Source organism: Rhea pennata, chromosome Z, assembly GCF_028389875.1.
Source record: "Rhea pennata isolate bPtePen1 chromosome Z, bPtePen1.pri, whole genome shotgun sequence".
In the NCBI taxonomy this organism is placed as follows: domain Eukaryota; kingdom Metazoa; phylum Chordata; class Aves; order Rheiformes; family Rheidae; genus Rhea; species Rhea pennata.
In genome coordinates this window covers 43,314,415-43,333,599 of record NC_084702.1, presented here as the reverse complement: position 1 = coordinate 43,333,599, position 19,185 = coordinate 43,314,415, and the positions used below count along the sequence as shown (strand labels likewise).

The 19,185-nt window shown below is 34.7% G+C and overlaps 1 protein-coding gene across 1 annotated transcript in view; it reads right to left on the bottom strand.

Annotated features, from left to right (window-relative positions):
- Nucleotides 1–19,185, bottom strand: part of FBXL17 (F-box and leucine rich repeat protein 17) — a 290,001-nt gene that overhangs the window by 176,379 nt on the left and 94,437 nt on the right. The window contains exon 6 of the mRNA XM_062600332.1: nucleotides 11,501–11,631. Within this exon, the coding sequence (XP_062456316.1) occupies nucleotides 11,501–11,631 (131 nt within the window). The remainder of the gene's footprint in view (nucleotides 1–11,500; nucleotides 11,632–19,185) is intronic.

Below are 19,185 nucleotides of genomic sequence, written 5' to 3'. Positions count from 1 at the left end.
AGGTAACTTGCATATAACTCTCTTCTAAATATAAGCAAGAGATTTAGTCTTAAATTCTGCTTTTGGGAAACATACCTCCACATGACCAATTTTTGCCTCATTTTACACTGAGGCAATCTTGGAAAATGCATCCATTAGAACAGGTCCAGACCAACAAAACTCCTGGAAGAAAAATCTGATTTCATTTTGTAATAGGGATCTTGCTAGAAATATTTTCTTTTACATTCTACTTAGTAGCTACTTCTAAACTCCCAAATTAGGAAGCATTTATTCATTTAACAGCTTTAGCAAGCCTACACAAGTGCAAAAATCTGTTATTACCTAGCCAGAGAGCACAGCACACAATGTTCAGAGTTTTCTCTCTTATGCACACACCATATTATGTATGTACATATACATAGGTACACATACAGTAAAAATATGAAATGAAAGAAAATAAAGAAACAAAAAACAGAACTTTAATATATCTCGTGAAAGAAAAATAAGTGAAAATAAACTAGGAAAAATATCAAAATATAATATGCCAAAAAACATATCAGAACTTTTAATTTTATTGCCCTCAAATGCCAAATGGAAGGCATGTTTCACAAGCATGAAATTTTGCCTCTGCTGTAAGATGCACCATGGATGGCTTGCTGTTCTGATGATTTTTATAGAATGTTCATTTAAAAGTACATTGCTTGATTTGATAGGACTAGAATTAAAGCATTTATGGTTTAATGACTTGACACTTCTATTGTGAACTACCTTGTCCCAAAGTGGAATAGAATCTGTTTATTTTCCTTTTGCTACGTATTCAATCTTAACTAGCCACACAATTTAAATAGCTTTCCAAGTAGGTTAGTAGTACATTGGTAGCTTGATTTCCTTCTGACCTGTGGAAACTTGAGAAGGAAACTAGGAAAATACTATGGGCAGTATGTAATTCCTCCAGAAGATGCTTCTCCCTTTATTATTATATTTCAAGCTCACTGAAATACAGATGAAAACCTGAAATATAAGCTAGTATGATTTGTATTTTAATTATGCCCCATTAGAAACAGGGCAATTTTATAAAGAAAATGGTATTTCACCAGTCTTTTAGGATACTAAATACTATAGCAGCTATCCTCTTTTAGTACAAAACAGAAGTAGTTAAGATCAGACACCGATGCTGATAAGAGTCTAATCCTATTTCTTTAAAGGAAAAGAAAGAAAACCATGGAGGGGAGGAGTTGCTTGTAACCAGAGTACAGAACAGCATGCATCATCTGGGACCCAGCAAACCTGTCCCTGTGCATGACTTTTGGAACTGCTCTTAACCGTCCTGCTGTCACAGGCTCACAGCAGTTCTATGAAATGATGTTGCCTAGAAAATTAGACTCTTACTAGATAAAAGTTAAGAGCAAGGGAAAGTAAAGACAAGAAATAAGGCAGATTAAGAGGAGGTAGTATTGGAGGGGAGAGGGGAAGAGCAAGTGCAGACACCAAATTTTCTTATTCTTCACGGTAGGCAATACCAACACCAACAAAGACATCAGTGTATCCTTTACTCCATCAGGATCTTCTTCAAGTCCTGCTTGGCCAGTACGTTTTCCAGAATTAGTAGCATGGCAAATCTTGAAAAATCAGCAGTCAGCAAGCAAGATGATTACCATGGTAAAGCTCCCTTATTCAACCTTCAGTGTTTTTAGCTGAGCAATCAACTCCAACAGCAAATGTTAGTACAAGAATGTTCTTCAGATTATAAAAATGGTTACCAGTGAAAAATTCAGACCACATTTGATGAGTGCATGGGGTGTTTCTAGTCTTCTCTGCGTAAATCAAATCTGCAAGGTCTGGAAATCCTCTACACCTCCCAAAACTAGGCATACATGCTGGCTGAGTCTCAGCTCCCTCCTGGCACAGGACGTGGGTATATACTAGTTTCTCTCTCCCTCCGTGGGAGAGAAAACTAGATGGACGGACTGAAGGAAGTCTCAAAACACTCCTGCGTGGCTCTGATGTAGAAAATCAAATCACAGGCTACGCAGAGAAGCAAATCAGACTCAAGTCAGTCATAATCCACCATTTTGCCTTCTTTTACTCTTCCTAGTTACATTCATTCGATGCTCATTGCCTACATCGCTTAGGCATCAGTCCACATCACCGCTCTCTGGTTATGTTACTGTTTGTATTCCTTGTTTCCTTATTACTGCCAATTGCAAAACAATTGCTTGGTTTCATTATGCTTCTTTCCCTTGGGCTCAACTAAACTCCTTCAGACATGCATTCATTTCTCATCTCCTTTACCCCAAATCCTTCGCAATTCGCTACTCGTTGGTTAATCCTGAATTCTAAACACAAAAAAATACCATCACTTATAACTAGTCATTATCAGTTCAATTAAAACCACAGAAAACTCAGCATAAAAATCCTTATTTAGTTTTAACAAAAAATAAAAGAAAAAAGTAAGCAGGGGAATCAGAGTTAAATTAATTGAAAGATTGAAGAGAATTAGAATATGTATCATACACATTTCTTGCTTCAGTTATGGCATGTCCCACCAATAACATGGACTGTATGTTCACTTATAAAAAAAAATAAAATTGCACAATATTTAACTTTGACTTTATAATCCATGCAGCAATGAACCGCCCAAAAGGAATTTAGAAGATGAATTATGCACCCTTCAAAACAGAATTTATGATAGGTATACTGACAGACTCCAAACAATGCAGTCAGTGCAGTAAACCATTAAGACACCCACCACTTTCTCTCTTCCACCCCCCCCCAAAAATATCTATTCTGACTGCATGGGAAATTATACGTGTAGCCTCAGAACACAACCACAATTGCAGTAAGGACTGCATTTTATTTTCGAGCACCAGTAAGTTGAGGGTTTTTTAATTCTTCTGCACTACTTCAAGTTATACTATCGCAAATATTTTATTTGTAGAGAAATTATATGTATAAAACCTTTCAGTTTTCATGATGCACTAAGGACTCAAATTTATAACATGCTGTAATTTCCATGCCTTCAGGGAACATTGCCCTTTCTTAATTTCGGTAAGGACTGTCATATAGAAAATACCAAGCCACATTTGTGTCAAGTCTGCCATTTTTAATTATTACTAATCAAGTCCAAGCAATTTCTCCTTTCGTTTAACAAGTATATACCTATTTTCTAAAAATTTTTTTCATGCCACAATTCATAAAATTGTTTAGGCTGATGCTAAGTCTCTTCCACTAAATTAATAACTAATCACAGAGGATATTTATCATCTCAAGTTTCTTACATGAGAATTGTCAGACTTAATCACCTTCCTCATATTTTCACTATTTACAGAGCTTCATTTATCATACATTTCAGCTGTTTGACAACAGTGGACTGTTTTCCCCGCTTCTAAAGTAAGTAAAGAAAGATAAAATGGTGGCAAACCATAATATCTTGGAAATCTTACTGTTTCTGATAACATCCATTCCCACCTGCAAATGATTCTAAAGAAGTCATTTATTTTAATACTAGTGATAGGCAGAAGTAGAATTAACAGGCTACAAACTTATTAAATAGACAGTTTAGCTTAACCATAGGAAATGAACTCTGATTTTTATCTTTAGTTAACCTTTGCAGACAGTATGAGAATCATCTGTTTCAATCAAACGTTTGGATAAAAATTATTTGATAGCAATGCCAAAGGAATTGTTCTCAGAAGCATTTTTTAAAATGTGCTCAGGGCTTATTACTAGAAGCCGAAAGGAGCGGTAATTCTCATGAGCATTGTGATTTCTGAGACAGTTGTGATGCAAACCATGCCCCCGCACTTTTTCAAACCACTTGGAGACTGGACTGAAAAGTAATGCACCATTTAAAGCAAAGAGACGCAGAACAGCACGCTAATATGGTCACTGCAAGTTTCTGCAGGAATTTCGTTTTGTATTACTGAGCACAGTAAGATGGCATTCTTGCACAGTATTGCACAATGTAGGCCAAAACTAAAGCATGATATTAATTTGCTGAAATAATGAATGAGCGACAATTTGCAAGTCTACCAAATGGAAATACTTTGGCATAAACGTCACCTTAGAGTTGAAATGAAATACTACAGAATGCCTACTTGGATAATAACAGTCAGGAGAATCATGCAACTTCACATTTTAATTGATTAGGAAAAGAAGTGACCCCATATAACCTGTAAATAGTTGTGAAATGAATAGTACAAAACTGCATTTATTTATGGCAGAATATAAATAGTAGAGATAGCTGATCAGATGCCACACTGTTGCTTTTTAGTTCTTCATAAATTTGGGTCAAAGAAATTTCCATAAACATATTTATTAGTAGAGTTGTATCAGGTTTTATCAGTATTGAAAAACTCCTAGAAGTCAACCCTTTTGGGTATAATTCAAGTGAATGTCGTTATAAAACAACTGAACTGAGGTGATAAAAGAAGACAGGGATTATAAGAAAACAAATTCTTCATTGCCATCTGTCAAAAGCATCTCAAACAACTAGCAGAAAAGCAGTAATACAAATGAAAGACAACTTTTACCTAGATATGTATATGTATTCCTGGTGAATATTTTCACGGTTCAGAGTCTTCTGATTTCACTAAATCATGCTGTTACTCAGTACTATAATAAATTCACTTTACTTAACCACTATATTAAAGAATAATACTTAGCATAAAATTAGAGCACTACTATATGTATTTTAAAATATAAACTACAGTCACTGTTAAGAAAAAAATGTGTTCCAAAACTATTCGGATTACTTGTGACTCTTTCCTATTTTATCAGATTATACACATTAGGAAAATGAAAAATGCTAGACAGTCAATATTTCTTCTCTTATGACACCTAACAGAACAAAGTATTAAAGTGTATTTTAAAGACAGTAACTAGTAATGCATTTCAATGTCTTTACTGACTTAATATTCAAAAAACATTTCTCTTCCAAATGCATTTTTCAATTGTGGCAATATTCTCCCCTTCATCTGTTCAGATTAAATGTTCAGTAACTATAAAAGCAATAATACTAAGTTCCACAGAACCTTCTCTGCTTTCTTGGGCTATGGCTTCCATAAAGATGTAGCAGGGCATCAGCGTCAAGAAAAGGGTAGAAGAGGTTTCCTCAGTACCCTACTGTCTTGCCAAGCTGAGATTAAAACGAAAAATCTAGTGGCCTCTATAACGCTACTCTAAACCAGCAAGAATATCTTAACTTGCATTTCCAGAATGTTGCTTCCAATTGGTTCCAGAACAGTCGAATTGGTAGAGATTTGATTATTAGTCAAATAAGATTATTAGCCTAATTAAATTATTAATTAGCATTATCTTTATTATACATACAGTATAAGTAGAATGCAATAGTGAAAAACTACAGATATTTGATTTTAATGGCACATTTTTGTATCTTCCTTCTGATCTTAACTTTAGATTGAAAATTTAGTATTTATTTTGAAAGTTTTCAGGTGTTATTTCAAAAATATAAACTTTTTAATACACAATTTCCACGTTTCTGAGCAAGGACTTCTTGAAAAGTCCTTCTTGCCTGCGTGACTTCACATCCCAGAGTAAAACTGACAACCTATTACTAATTTTTAAACCCAGGTCTTAAAAAAAATTGAATTACAGTAATAATAAAAGAATCAAATTTATGCCCTTTGATATCAATGGTAAGGCTCATACTGATTCTCCTTTAAGATAAGGCTCTCTTCTATCTGCTTATTTACTTCTGCAAAAAATTAAATAAATTTCTAGACTAATCACAAAGGATTTTTTTTCCATATACATTTTTTCATAATATTTAGAACAAATAGCCCCATAAACATATGCTAACTATCCTTCTTTGTCCAACTTCAATGCTGTACTTCAAATTTGAAGCATCCGAGAGTCAACCTCCAACTCATTTCACACACACACAAAAAAAAGAAAAACTATGTAAGGTAAAGCAGATTTTCTTACAAATATAATTAAATATGACATTCAAAAGAAAATTTTAACAACAATATTCACTGGTGGTACATTACGTAACTTTTTTTATGGAGTTTAACTTTCTGATGCAGCTGGCTGTAAAAGTGCAATTAATATGCAGATATAAAAATGCAAGAGGACTCAGAGGAGATGATCTTTCAAACAACACTGGAAGTAGGAAATGAAATCAAAATTAAGAAATGCTAGTATTCTCCTACAGTAATTCATGACAAGTATCATATTATGCAAGTACAGTTGTTCTTCTGGAGGGCTTTATTATACCCCAAATCCAAGTTATTCAAAGTGACAGGAATAAGTGTCAGTGATCCTGAAGCACATTTCCATTTCAGTTAGATTAAAGGTGATGAATACCAACATGCAGCATTAGCACCTACAGTCACCACAGATAAAGTACAATTTTTTTTCTCATATAAAAATGCAGATAAGTTGATACAAACATTATGTTTGTATTTTAAAGTATTTTTATTAATACAATTTCCACATCAGTATGTAAAGACTTATACTTTCAAACAGGCTCCAGAAGATTCACCTTAATGTGCTATTTTCCTTAATTGAAAATATTTCAGGCATTCACTAATCCTGTGGTTTATTAAAATTATAACTGTAAGAACTGGGCTACTGTTTTGGTGCCCTCTTCTGATACCAAAACACTGGGGGATCCACATACACCTCCACAGCGCAAGCTAATCACTTGCTGAGACCATCATTAGCATTGTACGCTCTACCCACAGCAAATCCAGATCAGGCCAGATGCTCCCAAAGTTGTTTGTACGGGTTCACATCATCAACTGGCAAAAAAAATTTAAATGTTTCCCTAGCATATGGAAGGCTATATTAAGAATTTACTCTTCTATGTAATAGTGTGGAAATCCCCATATTTTCTATGCCAACAAGTATGATACTCAATCCTGTGAAAATTATTCTGTGTTAGAGACTGAGCAAAGGAAAAGCAGAGGGAGACTCGAAAAAGAAAACGCTCCTTTCTCCTGACTACTCAGCAGCACAAACATGTTAGTTTTTAGGATTATGGCCTGGCTTCCAACCATTTACTATTTTCCATCTGAACTTCTTCCATGTTTTAAATTCTTGACTACTAATCTTGTCCGAAAGTCTCTATTTCCCAGTTCCTCCACCTTGGACTACAGCCAGAAAGCTCACAGATAAGTCCTAACCATTATAGCATGCATAGACTGTCCCCTTACACCATTTACTCTGTTTTATCTACAGTGACATTTGATGAAAGCAGCAAGGGAGGGCAGTAGTTTTCTCAGAGATGGTAAAACTAGTCCAAATTCAGGTTTCCCACCTGTACTTACGGATGCATCTGTAAGACGCCAAGATGCTCATCTTCCACCACATCACTACAATGTCTGATGGCAGTAATTAATAGGACAACTTCCTCAATCAGAGTTACTTGCTATTTTACTATGCATGGTACTGTCTATCCACCCTGTAGACACTGTGAATCTGCCTCCAAACTACAACCACAGCTTACTCTTAATAACCTCCAGATTCACGGCAAATCTCAGCACCTGCTAACAAGTCACCTACAACAAAGGCAGGACAAATGACCATCTACATAGCTTTCTTGAGATATTATGGCAATAATACTTGGCACCATCCACAGAGGAAGGACCAGACAATGTTCCTGAATGGCTAAGAACTATTGTATTGTGACTGGAAAAATCTGCAACTAATTTTGTTATGCAAGCAGATCCTTACACTGGATAATTTGCAGTGCTACAGGCACCAAAATGCCTCACTATAGCTCAGGATAAAATTCCTTACCTTAACGGTTAACAAAATGTGCACTGTTCTCTGCTCCATGATGTTTATTACAAGAAAAAGAAATACATCAGAGGCTGACAAACATTCAGTACAAATGCTACTAAGGATGTGTTTTATCAAGAAACATGACTTAAGTAGGCAGAAATACTCTTAAAGATTTTGCAGTCTGTCTCTACGTGCATTAGTAAATGGAAGTAGACATGAATTGTAACTCCAAGGCCACAGTGGTAAGATTCACGACAGAATGGTAGATTAACTGCTGCTTGCTTCTTGACCACGTATGGACACATTACAGAGCAGATGTTCCCCAAAATTTTCTTAGAAAAATCGCACAGAAAACTCTTGCTAGTATGTGCTGCTGCACTTTCCTGAATCCAACAGGAGCTTTATTTCTAGGTGTCACCATTTTTATTGCATCAATTGAAATTTGATAGAACAAATGCAACAGTCATTATGACAACATTAAGGCAGTAAGGATATTTAAATCAAATCGCAGTGTGTATTACTCACACCACCATGTACAGAGATTCAACATTTATTCCTGTCCAAATGCGAAGACCTGAGGTAATCTATGACGCATACTAACAAAATTTTAAAATAGAAGTTTTATTTTCTTCATATTTGAAACAAGTAGTAGGAATTTGTATTAAACCAACATAATAAATACTAGGTGAAGCTTCTGAGTGAGCTGTAATACTTACAGAGGAAATCATAAAATTAATTATTCTAATAGGTCCTTTTAAGATCTTCTTTAACTCCAACTTTTAAAAGGTTGTTTTACAAGTCACTATAAAAGACATTTTTTGTATGTTTAAACAAATTTCAAGACTATCTCAAGTAAACATAATTTTGCCTTAAGTAAAATGAAATTAATTTTTACTGTTCTATGTATGCCTTTCAGACATATACTTTTTAAAATAGCTTTAATCAAAACAGGAAAAATAATAGTTCTTGCATGTGCGAAGGAGTCACAGCACTACAATCTTAGTAAGGATTCGCCACACAGAGGTCTTGCACTCTGAAAGCTGCAGCTCCTTTCAGTTATTTAGCAAGAAATGTAATGGTCACAGCATTTGATATAACACTAAGTCAAGAGCAAGAGAGCACTGCAAACGTTCTGAGGCCACAGACTTGCTTGTGGAAAGAATTTTTATGAATTTCTGGAAACAATAAAGAAATCTAAAGTACAGTTTTAAAAAACCGTGATTTACTTCTATCATAAAACCTACCAATACTCTACTACCCATAACAGATAATTCATAGATACAACTTTAAACTGCACAGAATTTTTTAAGAAATGAAACAGTTGCTAGTTTTCCTTCAGTCTGTATTCTGCAGGAAAGGGATGGAGGAAAAAACAGTTTTCCAAGGCTTTAAAGGCAAAAGAAATGAAACATTCTAGAAAGCAAAGCGACTCATTAGTTTTGTAGAATTCTGGGGTACAATCCACATCTAAATGGATCTCATAAGTAAGCAGACTTGACAAAAGATGGGATAAAAAAAGGGGGACACTAACCTAATTTTATTTTTTATTCCCTTGAGTCAGGTAAATCTTAAACTGGTTCTATCTTGCATGTGGTAGAAACTACGATGAACAAAAGGTTCACTCAGAGGCAATGGGATGCAGAAAAGCATCTCCTCTAAGAGCCATTGCTTGGCATCAAACAAAAACCAAACAGATAAAGTTCATCCTGCCTTAAATCATTAATGAACCATTTAGTCATCAATTTACTAAGGCCATTGAATTTCCTTATTAAACACCTGAGTAGCCCTGTGAATTTCCAAAGGATCGCTCCTACCCAAAAGTGAGTATGATCGTAACACTAAGCTGAATTGGTGCCAATCTTATTGAAGTCCGGTAGTTGCATTTGATTAGCAGAAATCCACATTCCTGTTGTTTGGTTTTCAGCCTTTTAAATTTTGCTTTTTAAATGTCAGAGGTGGAGGAGAGGCATATTTCTGTTAAGGCTAACATTTGGAACTTCATCTCACTTGTGAAACAGGAAAAATACTCGAGTTGCCAAAATACAATGTCTACGCATAAGATTTAAACAGGGTAATAATTATTTTCCAAATTCCTTTTCTGTTTCTTTGTTTGGTTTTAGCCAGAAGCTAATTTAAATAGTCCTCTGTAAGCAAGTTTAGGTATTAGTCACACATTGATGAAGTACAGACAGGTATGATAAGAAACAGAAAAAAAAAATAGAGGAGGAGGAGGGAGAGAGGCAAAAAAAATCAATTGTCTGCAAAGTTTGAACACAATAGCAGGTTTTCTGTCACTGCTGGTAAAGGTTTCCTTCTCTTGTTAATCTCCAAATTGTAATTAGACTTGATATGAAGTATTATAGCTATATGCATACAATTAAAAACACATATTTCTCATTCTAATTAAATAGTAATTTCAAGAACAGTTTGCCAAGGATAAATTTGGATGACACTAAGTAGAATGTCCTACTCAAAATGCTCATGCAGAAAAGTATACTATTTTTAATTACTTTAATTAAAATCTGAAAAGCTCCTGTCTTTTAAAATTTACAGTTTTTCCTTAGCATTTTTTCTGAATCATTCTAAAATTTTCCATTACAGCAGCCTTATTCTGCTTATGCAAATAAGCCTCCATAGACAGAAAAAACTAATGCAATTAAATGCTTTCAAAACCACTGAAGTTATATTATGGGTCTGACCTAAATCCACAAAAACAAAAGACAGTCTTAAAGATTAAAAATGGATATAGTAAAAGTTCGATGGTACTTCCTTTCCATTCAATATATTTATATTTCAGTATTTTTACAACATTATACTTTTACTAAAATCTAAGCTCATTTATACTTTAGTACATTTTTAAAGATTTTCTAAAAACTTGTAATAGAGTATGCTAGAAATAATCTGTAGACAAGGGGAATAAACACGATTTCTAAAACCTATCTTTCCGACTAGTATGAAACATTATTTAGAATATCTGAAGTGAGAAGTAATATGTTGGTTTTATTTAAAATACTCGTTATAGTTTTTAACACTGCTGTGTTAGAAGTCGTTCAGAAAGTTCTTTCCAGTTCATTTTAAGGCAGTGGCTTTGATCAATTTTCTCAATAATTTAAAAGGAAACTCCCACTTTTGAAATTCTATGCATTTTTTTATTATTTTTCATCCTATCTACAACGTAACTATGTATCCTTCATGTTTATTTACTTAATCTTAAAATAAATTAGCTGATCAAAGGAGGGAATACATCAGGAGTAGAAGAGTATTGCTCAGAAGGAAAAGCTTAAGTTAATACCTCAGTTATTCCTTAAGTCTCACTTTACCTTTGTTGCCCTAAGACGAAGGACATCTTGCTTTCTAAACAAACATGAAATCTACTACTTAACCCACAAGCAGATTATTTTCTTATGCAGTCAAATGTCTCATTATTTGTATCATGTAAGTGTGTTTAAATGCTTCCACCTACTGAAGAATTCTGAATAGCAACTGTACATTTCAATCACAAGTATTAAAGAGTACATTCGCATTTAGTCTATAGCAAAACATCGTATTAGTGCTATCATTCCATTTATAAGTGAATCTCTCTCTACTACAGAAACATATAGAAAAATTTGTTTAGATGATTTACCCAAAGCAAGCAAGAACCTCAGAAAACAGGTGCTTGCTTTTACTGATCTCCTCCAACCTCCCCCCCCCAGACACGAGAAATTATCCTCAAATAATACAATGGGTTAAATTTGCTTTTTACCAGTTTTAGAGGCTATAATGAAGTTACCTGTCATTAATGATCCAGTTCAGACAGAGATTGAGGGAATTAAGGTTTTTGCATCTCTTTACTATTTCCATCACGGTTTCATTATCCAGTTCTGTGATATGACGTAGATCCAAGCTGGAAAGATTTCTTAGCTATTGAGACAAATATGATAGAAAGAAATAATCTGAAACTTATCCATATACATAACTGTTATAAAAATTCTTAATTTTTCTGGAAAGCTAGACAGAAAGATAAAGTTACTATATTTTCTGCAAAACAGGAAAAATACCAGAGATAATCACACAATCTGACTTCTAGTATCTAAAAGCTATACTTAAATTTGGATTCAGGCAGGCTCTCAGTTAGTCCAAGAACTCAGATCTCTCTCCCTCCTGGGTCCATGTCACCTTTAATAGGGGTGTAGGCCTTCCTCTTTTTACTACATAGAGTGTAAGATAACCATTTGTGTACTTAGATAGGAATACCTTCTCATTTCATTTAAAAAAGGAAAGGGAGAGGAGCAAGGAGGGGAGACAGAAAGTGTATTTTCCTTCTGATTCAAATACGTATCATTAAAATTTCCAGAAATCTGAGACTTTACAAACTGAGTAAATATCACATCATTTCCAGAAATTGCAGTATTTATACTGTATTCTTACCTGCATAGCCATCAAAAATTCAGAGTAACAAAATTTGGAGTAGAACAGTATGATTTATGATCTATGCATTGGGTAACTAACATTAATCTGATTTATTACCATTGTTAATAATTACAATGGTCTTCAAAAGCAAACAAAACTCCCTTACTACTTTTATGAGTCATGAATTCACAGAAGGAGACAGATTTGAGGCCAACATTTACAATTTTCTGCAGCATCCTCAAACAATGGATCAGTTTAGCCACAGTAACTTCCAAGTGTTGTTTGCCTTTTAAGATGTCTAAAATAATCTCTTATGCTGTGGAACAAATAATTGCATTAGGTAATACCGACACTTTAATTAAATTTACCTTCCTTGTACGAGAGAATAATAATCCCTTTCAGTGATTTAAGTCACTAGGGATTTGATTAAGTAAAGACACACAAGTGAGAACATATAATTGGTCCACTTCAGCAGTTAAAAATATTAAGTCAAGGTATTTAAGAAAAAAAATGACGACTTCAAATGGAATTAGTCTTTAGAAAAGGTGCTCTGGCGTTTTGTTCCAGAAGTTTTTAGCATTCTTCAGTCTAAAACTCTGCTGAACAAGCATAAATTTAAAGAGCGTGACTTCTGAGAAACAAGTGCAGAATATTTCTATAGGAAGCAAGGAAAAAGTATTCCTGCCATTAAAATGCTATGCCAGCTGTACTGTTGAACTGCTTGTTGTGACCCCACTGTACTTCTGATACTCTTTTTGTTTGCTTATTAGAGAGAGGAGCACGTGATGATTGATGGTGTGTTGGTAATGAACAGATCTTGCAAGCTCTGTCTCTCTGTATTTCATGCATACTGCTCTAAGAAGTGGAGCAGGTAGAGAATTTATTTTCTATGCACCTCAAAAAAGGTCACATTGAATACCTCAGTTTTCTGCAAGAATGGCAAAGAGGAGGGAAAGCTTAAAGTAGCTTGGATTTTCCTTACCTTCATACAGCTATTCACATTAGATAATTTAGCACCTCATTGGCCTTTGTACTGTAATGGCAGTAACATGGCCAGTTCCTGTGATATACACTGAGGTCCTATGTGGAGTTCTAATAATGCAAAATAATGAGTACTTTCTCAAATGTGCTTCCTGTGCATATAGAATTTACTCTATTGCTGTTTTGTAAATAAACTGCTGGCACAAACTTTGACAAATTATTCTGATTGTGTTTCATGTATCTAGCTGCACAAACAAAAACCCAGCAGCAATATGTAAAAGACTTCTCCACTTAACAAGAGATCTATAAATAATAACATATTGTTAAACTGGAACACTTTGTTTCTGCTTTCTTAGTATGTTTTCACACAGTATGTGAGGGCTGACTAACCTGACTCCCAGAAAGCCATGGGCTCTAAAGAAAAATGTAATATATATACTTCCTGCAGCAGGACAATTTTGTCAAATTTTCATTTAGCAGATTACCACAGTGATTAAATTCTTCATGTGCTCCCATGATATTCATTTCTATACTAACCATACTCGAGTTGGTATAGCCCCTTATTCCCTATTTATGAAATAGGGAATGAGGCACAAATAAATTCACCATGATCACACACGGAGCTTGTGATGATAATGGAAATTAAAGTCAGATTTCTTGAACCCATCAAAGTACTAAATCATCTTATATAGGGCAACAAATTCTACAGCATAAGAAACAAATCTATTGGACAAATCAACAACATGCTCTGCCACAGTAATCAAATGTTACCAGAAGACCTCAAAGACAAGCAGAGAACATTATGTCAAAAAGGTAAGTCCTAGCTAAAACACACCCTCTTGTAGACAACATTCTTCATTACGAGCAGGTAATAAAACTGCTCTGTTCATTCTCTGTCACTGTTGTTACTAAAAGGGTAAATAATATGAGCTTTTATTAAAGATAAAAGAATGCATGAAGGTCCACGTTCCTTGAAAATGATCTCTAATTCACCAAACTTCAGATTAGGTGACAGTAGTTGAGGCAAAGATGAATGCAGTCCCAGTAAAAGAGACTGTTGTACAGGTAGACTCAAAAACTACACTGAAATCCTATTAGAAGTCAGTGACAAAATTAATGATATTTGGAGTAACTTTATCCTTGCTGTCACAGGAGAATGATCACTCCCACGTTGCTTCTCACTTTCACATAATGGTCTATCACTATATTCAATATACACAAAAGTCAACCATCTCTTGCCCTTTTTACTGACACATTCCTTCATTTCAAACAGCCTACCTCAAACCTGACCTACCTGCTGAGTTAAATCTCTTTTATCAGACATAAGGTACTTGATCCAGCAAACCCTACCACCTCAGAGGTTTGAAGAGGCTGCTTCTAGGTGGTGATGGCACACTAGATAGAAACTCTTCAAGTATAATGGGATCTATACAGCCTCAGTCTTGCCACTGCAGAAGAGTAAATGACTTTCAAGGTCTGGAGGACAGGAAACACACCCCCTTAAACACTGGACTCCTCACATGATTTTGACTGATCTGAAAACAGCAAGTAAAAAGAGTACTTCTGTACCTACTTAAATCACAGGGACCAGTATGCATTACCAGTCAGGAAATTGTTTTAAACATGTGTGAAACAATTTTTAATTAAAAAAAAAAAAGAAAAAGAAAAAAAGAAAGAAAGAAAGAAAAAGGTTGATTCTCTAATTCCAAATGCCATGCTTTTTTTTTTTTTTTTTATCTGAGGCACTTGTAAGGCATTAAATGTTACAACGATACATTCTGTATTAATCACTAGTATTATAAATGAATAGTAAGAACAATTACATCAATTTTGGTATACCACCTCTAACCCTCATATCTAAAATTAGTTTGGTATAGAATGACATAAATCTCTCTAAAGTGGACATTTCTTTATCATACATGGAGAAATGTAAGCATTAAAGTTATAACATGTGACATGCTGATACCTAGAAATTAAGTCAGTATAAAGGCCGATAACAGGAACACTGCAACACAGCTGGTTTAAGACATTACCATCTTCATGCTGCAGTCCTTTACCTGTCACTTGTATCAACAAAGGTTTTTGTGGAGGTTTCTGAATAATCCAAGCTTAAAAAACAAATTAAAGAAAAATGTATGAGCATTTTTCTGCCCTTGTGGCCAAGAAAGCCAATGGTCTTCTGGGGTGCATTGGGAGGAGTGTTGCCAGCAGGTGGAGGGAGGTGATCCTGCCCCTCTCCTCAGCCCTGGGGAGGCCTCATCTCGAGTACTGTGTCCAGTTGTGGGCTCCCCAGTACAAGAGAGACCTGGAGCTACTGGAGAGAGTCCAGCGTAGGGCTACGAGGATGATCAGAGGGCTGGAGCACCTGCCCTGTGAGGAACGGCTGCGAGAGCTGGGCCTCTTCAGCCTGGGGAAGAGCAGACTGAGGGGGGATCTTATCAGTGTGTACAAGTACCTGAAGGGAGGGTGTCAAGGGGACGGGGGCAAACTCTTTTCAGTTGTCCCGTGTGACCGGACAAGAGGCAATGGGCAGAAACTGAAGCACAGGCAGTCCCGCCTGAGCGTGAGGGGGAATTTCTTCCCTGTGAGAGTGACGGAGCCCTGGACCAGGTTGCCAGAGAGGTTGTGGAGTCTCCTTCTCTGGAGATCTTCAAGGCCCACCTGGATGCAACCCTGTCTACCATGCTCTAGGTGACCCTGCTGAGCAGGGAGGTTGGACTAGATGATCTCCAGAGGTCCCTTCCAACCTCAGCCATTCTGTGATTCTATGATTTAGAGTCTTTTTTTTTTTTTTTTTTTTCTTTTAAGCATGCCAGATCATTTCACTGGAAAGTTTGCAGAACTGCCCCACAAAAGAGTTTCACTGACACAACTGAGAAGCTACTGAGCTGCAATATGACATTAGGAATCTCTTTAAAGGAATTTATCCCTGGTACTCCATGATGTGCTCAAATCAGAAGACTCAGTGCATAAAAGTGCAAAAGCTATGTTGAATTCTCACACACTGGGTTCTACCTTGTTCAATATTTTAAGTTTCAACTATGAACTTTGAGAACTCCAAAGCTTGGGGGGCAAAAAAAGGGATCTCAGGAACTCCTTTTCCTAGCGTAAGTGGACCATATGATATCAATTTAAGAAATAAAGTATCTGATTCAATATATTTATATTTCTATGCAAAATTTTAGAAAGAAGAAAAAACATTGCCGTGTAAAGACTCAGAAAATCCTCTTTAAAATTCAAAATAATGTAGAAGCATACCTTTAATCAGCATTTTTCTACAGAAAAAGGATATTCTGTTACTTAAACACTCACTCTCAGGGCACCAGAATAATTAAAGTTTTCCCTTATGTCTTTTTTTATTATTATTAAAATTTTCTTGATGCAGCAATATCTTTTTAATGAGCAATTTTAGGGCCACTCTTCGGCAAATATTCATCTTTTCTCCAACTCTTAATTCTATAGCTCTATGAAGAATGCTGAGCACGAGCAGCCTTTAAGCTTTGCACTCACTTCTGGCAGTAAGACAAAATGTTTAACTGAAAAAGGAATTTTTAAAGAGAGAATCAAAGAGACAATGCAGACAGCATACAGAAGGTTTAAGGATATGAAATGAAACATAAAATTAAAAAATTAAGAGAATGGAAGCATAGTTAAACTAACTTTGTGTGCTATACATAACCGTGTTGAAATTACCGAATATTGATTCAGGAATAACTGTGTTTTAAAATTGCATTAGTATAATAACAGCATTTAATTTTAGAGTCTAGGTAGGTGACCGAGATTAGAAGGGGACAGAATGTTGCTGGAATGCATCTCAGTCCCACTAACTGATAGAGAATCAGCAGTCCAGCACGCAGAGTTTTCCTGAGGGAGTTCATCTGTGAAAATTCACAGAAAGGGAATCGTTAGGCTGTAAATGAACCACTTAGATCACAGAATGGTTTGAAACAAAGGAAGTTTAAAATAATAGACCTTCCTTTTCTTTTCTTTTAAGTCATATTATAATTAACTACTACTATTGCTAGGAAATTATATAGTATTTTGGGAACTAACATACTTCTAAAAATTATTATAAAGGCATTTATATTCAATACTCCTGTTGGTTGATTTAAATGAAATTTCATGGAAATTAAATATTTCAAGATTCAGAGATTATTGTATTATTTTTGTCCTTGAATGCTACGGATTTCACAAGACTATCCTGATTACTCAAGCTAATAACATTAAAAATATTTGAAATAGAAAAGCTAGAACATTTGAAAACTATCAAATTTAAAAAAATACAGAAAAATATGCCTGATTTTGAGACTGTTCAAATTTCAGATAAATTTCATACTTTATATGAAGATTACTTTACTATTTGGATCATAGGTATTTTTTCCAATGTGGATGCCCCAATGGTTTTGAATATTTAGCTGTTATTGTAAAAGAATATTAATATACTGATATAATGAATTTGCAATTCTTTTTTCTTGACTCTTCCAATTTAACTCCTACATGGATACGCTTACTTAGAAATAGAACAATTCACAGAAGAGCAATCCTTTTCAGAACTAAAGCTAAATTATTTCTGAAGGAAAGCACTTATAAGGACCTAATACACTTTAAATTCACACCTTTGGTTAATTAAGCTTAATTTTTTTGACTCTCTTTGTATACATGCTTTCAGGGAATACAGTGCTTTCTGCTTACATTCTCCTAAGGAAATGCATGGTCAGAAGAAGTAAAAACAGCAACAAGAAGAAAAATTATCAGTCATATTCTTTTCATTATTATACCAATAGAATCTCTAAACTATTAAAAGAAGGGCACACAAATTAATTCCGCGTAAGAATGAACTAAGTATCTTAAAATATACTATTAAGATACACAGTTTTCATGAAATTCAAACCATACTTGATTTAAAGAATTGGAAACTGACTGAAAAGCTAAGTAAGAGGCTATATTCCCTCAGTCTGATTTCATGTTCTACACATTCACAACTTTTAATTTGATTCCTGAAAGTTAAATATCACAGAACATTGAGCTTCCATTGATTAAATAAGAAAAGGTTCAGAAATGGTTCAAATTCTGTGTTTTAAGCACAGACAGGGGTTTGAATTTTCATTGCTTACATAAAACAAGTCTTTCTGTTCTGAAGAGTGCATGTATACTGGAAAAAAAAAAAAAAAAGCCTGAAAAGAAACGAACTTGAAGACATGTATTAATTACAGAAATGAATTTATTCAATATATTCCTTTATTTTGTAATGCAATATAGTAAAGCAGAATAGCAAAATGAAAGACATTTATATTCAAATTGCTACTGCTTCCAAACTCACTGATGATATTAATTTGTTTTCTGATTTATTTCAAACATAAACAAGTTAAGCTACTAAAACAAATATACTGACCTCCTTTCTAAAGTGTTTTAAAACCCACGGTAGAAGAGCTAAGAATTATTTGCCTACATACTATGTACAATATAGTATCAGAGTTAAAAGATTTGGAGTTTATAAACTGAAAATAAAAATTGCTGATGAATTGTGTTATTGCTAAAATCACACTTTATTCTTTTTCTATTATTTACCCTCAAGTATATCTAAGATCCATCTTCCTTTTGGAAACTTTCACGCACCACAGAGCGCTGAAACCTTTGCAGTTACGCAATCAAGCTGCCTTGTAATGGCTTTTCTACCTAACGTGCAACCCGTAAAAACTGCAATTGGGTACAACTATCAAAACCTTAAAAAGGTAAAAATAACCTCTTAAGAGGGACAAAGTCAGCTCCACTCAACAAAGTGGTAGGTTTAGTTCAAAAGATGAAAAAAAGATTCTCTTACAGAGTCTATAGCACCACAGCTTTCTAAGTATCAAGTCAAACCTCATAAGGAGTCTCCCAGAATCACTATGTTCAGAAAATTTTAATTAATGACTTTTTCCCATGATGGAGAAAAATAGACTAATGTGTAAAAGGGCAGTTAACACAATTATGTTCAAATAAAACATTAGCCACCTTAAAAAAATATAATTTTTTAGATGAATTGATTAAAAAACAAAAAAATGTTTTCTCTTGACCTAGCCGAAGAGAAATAATCATGTTCTT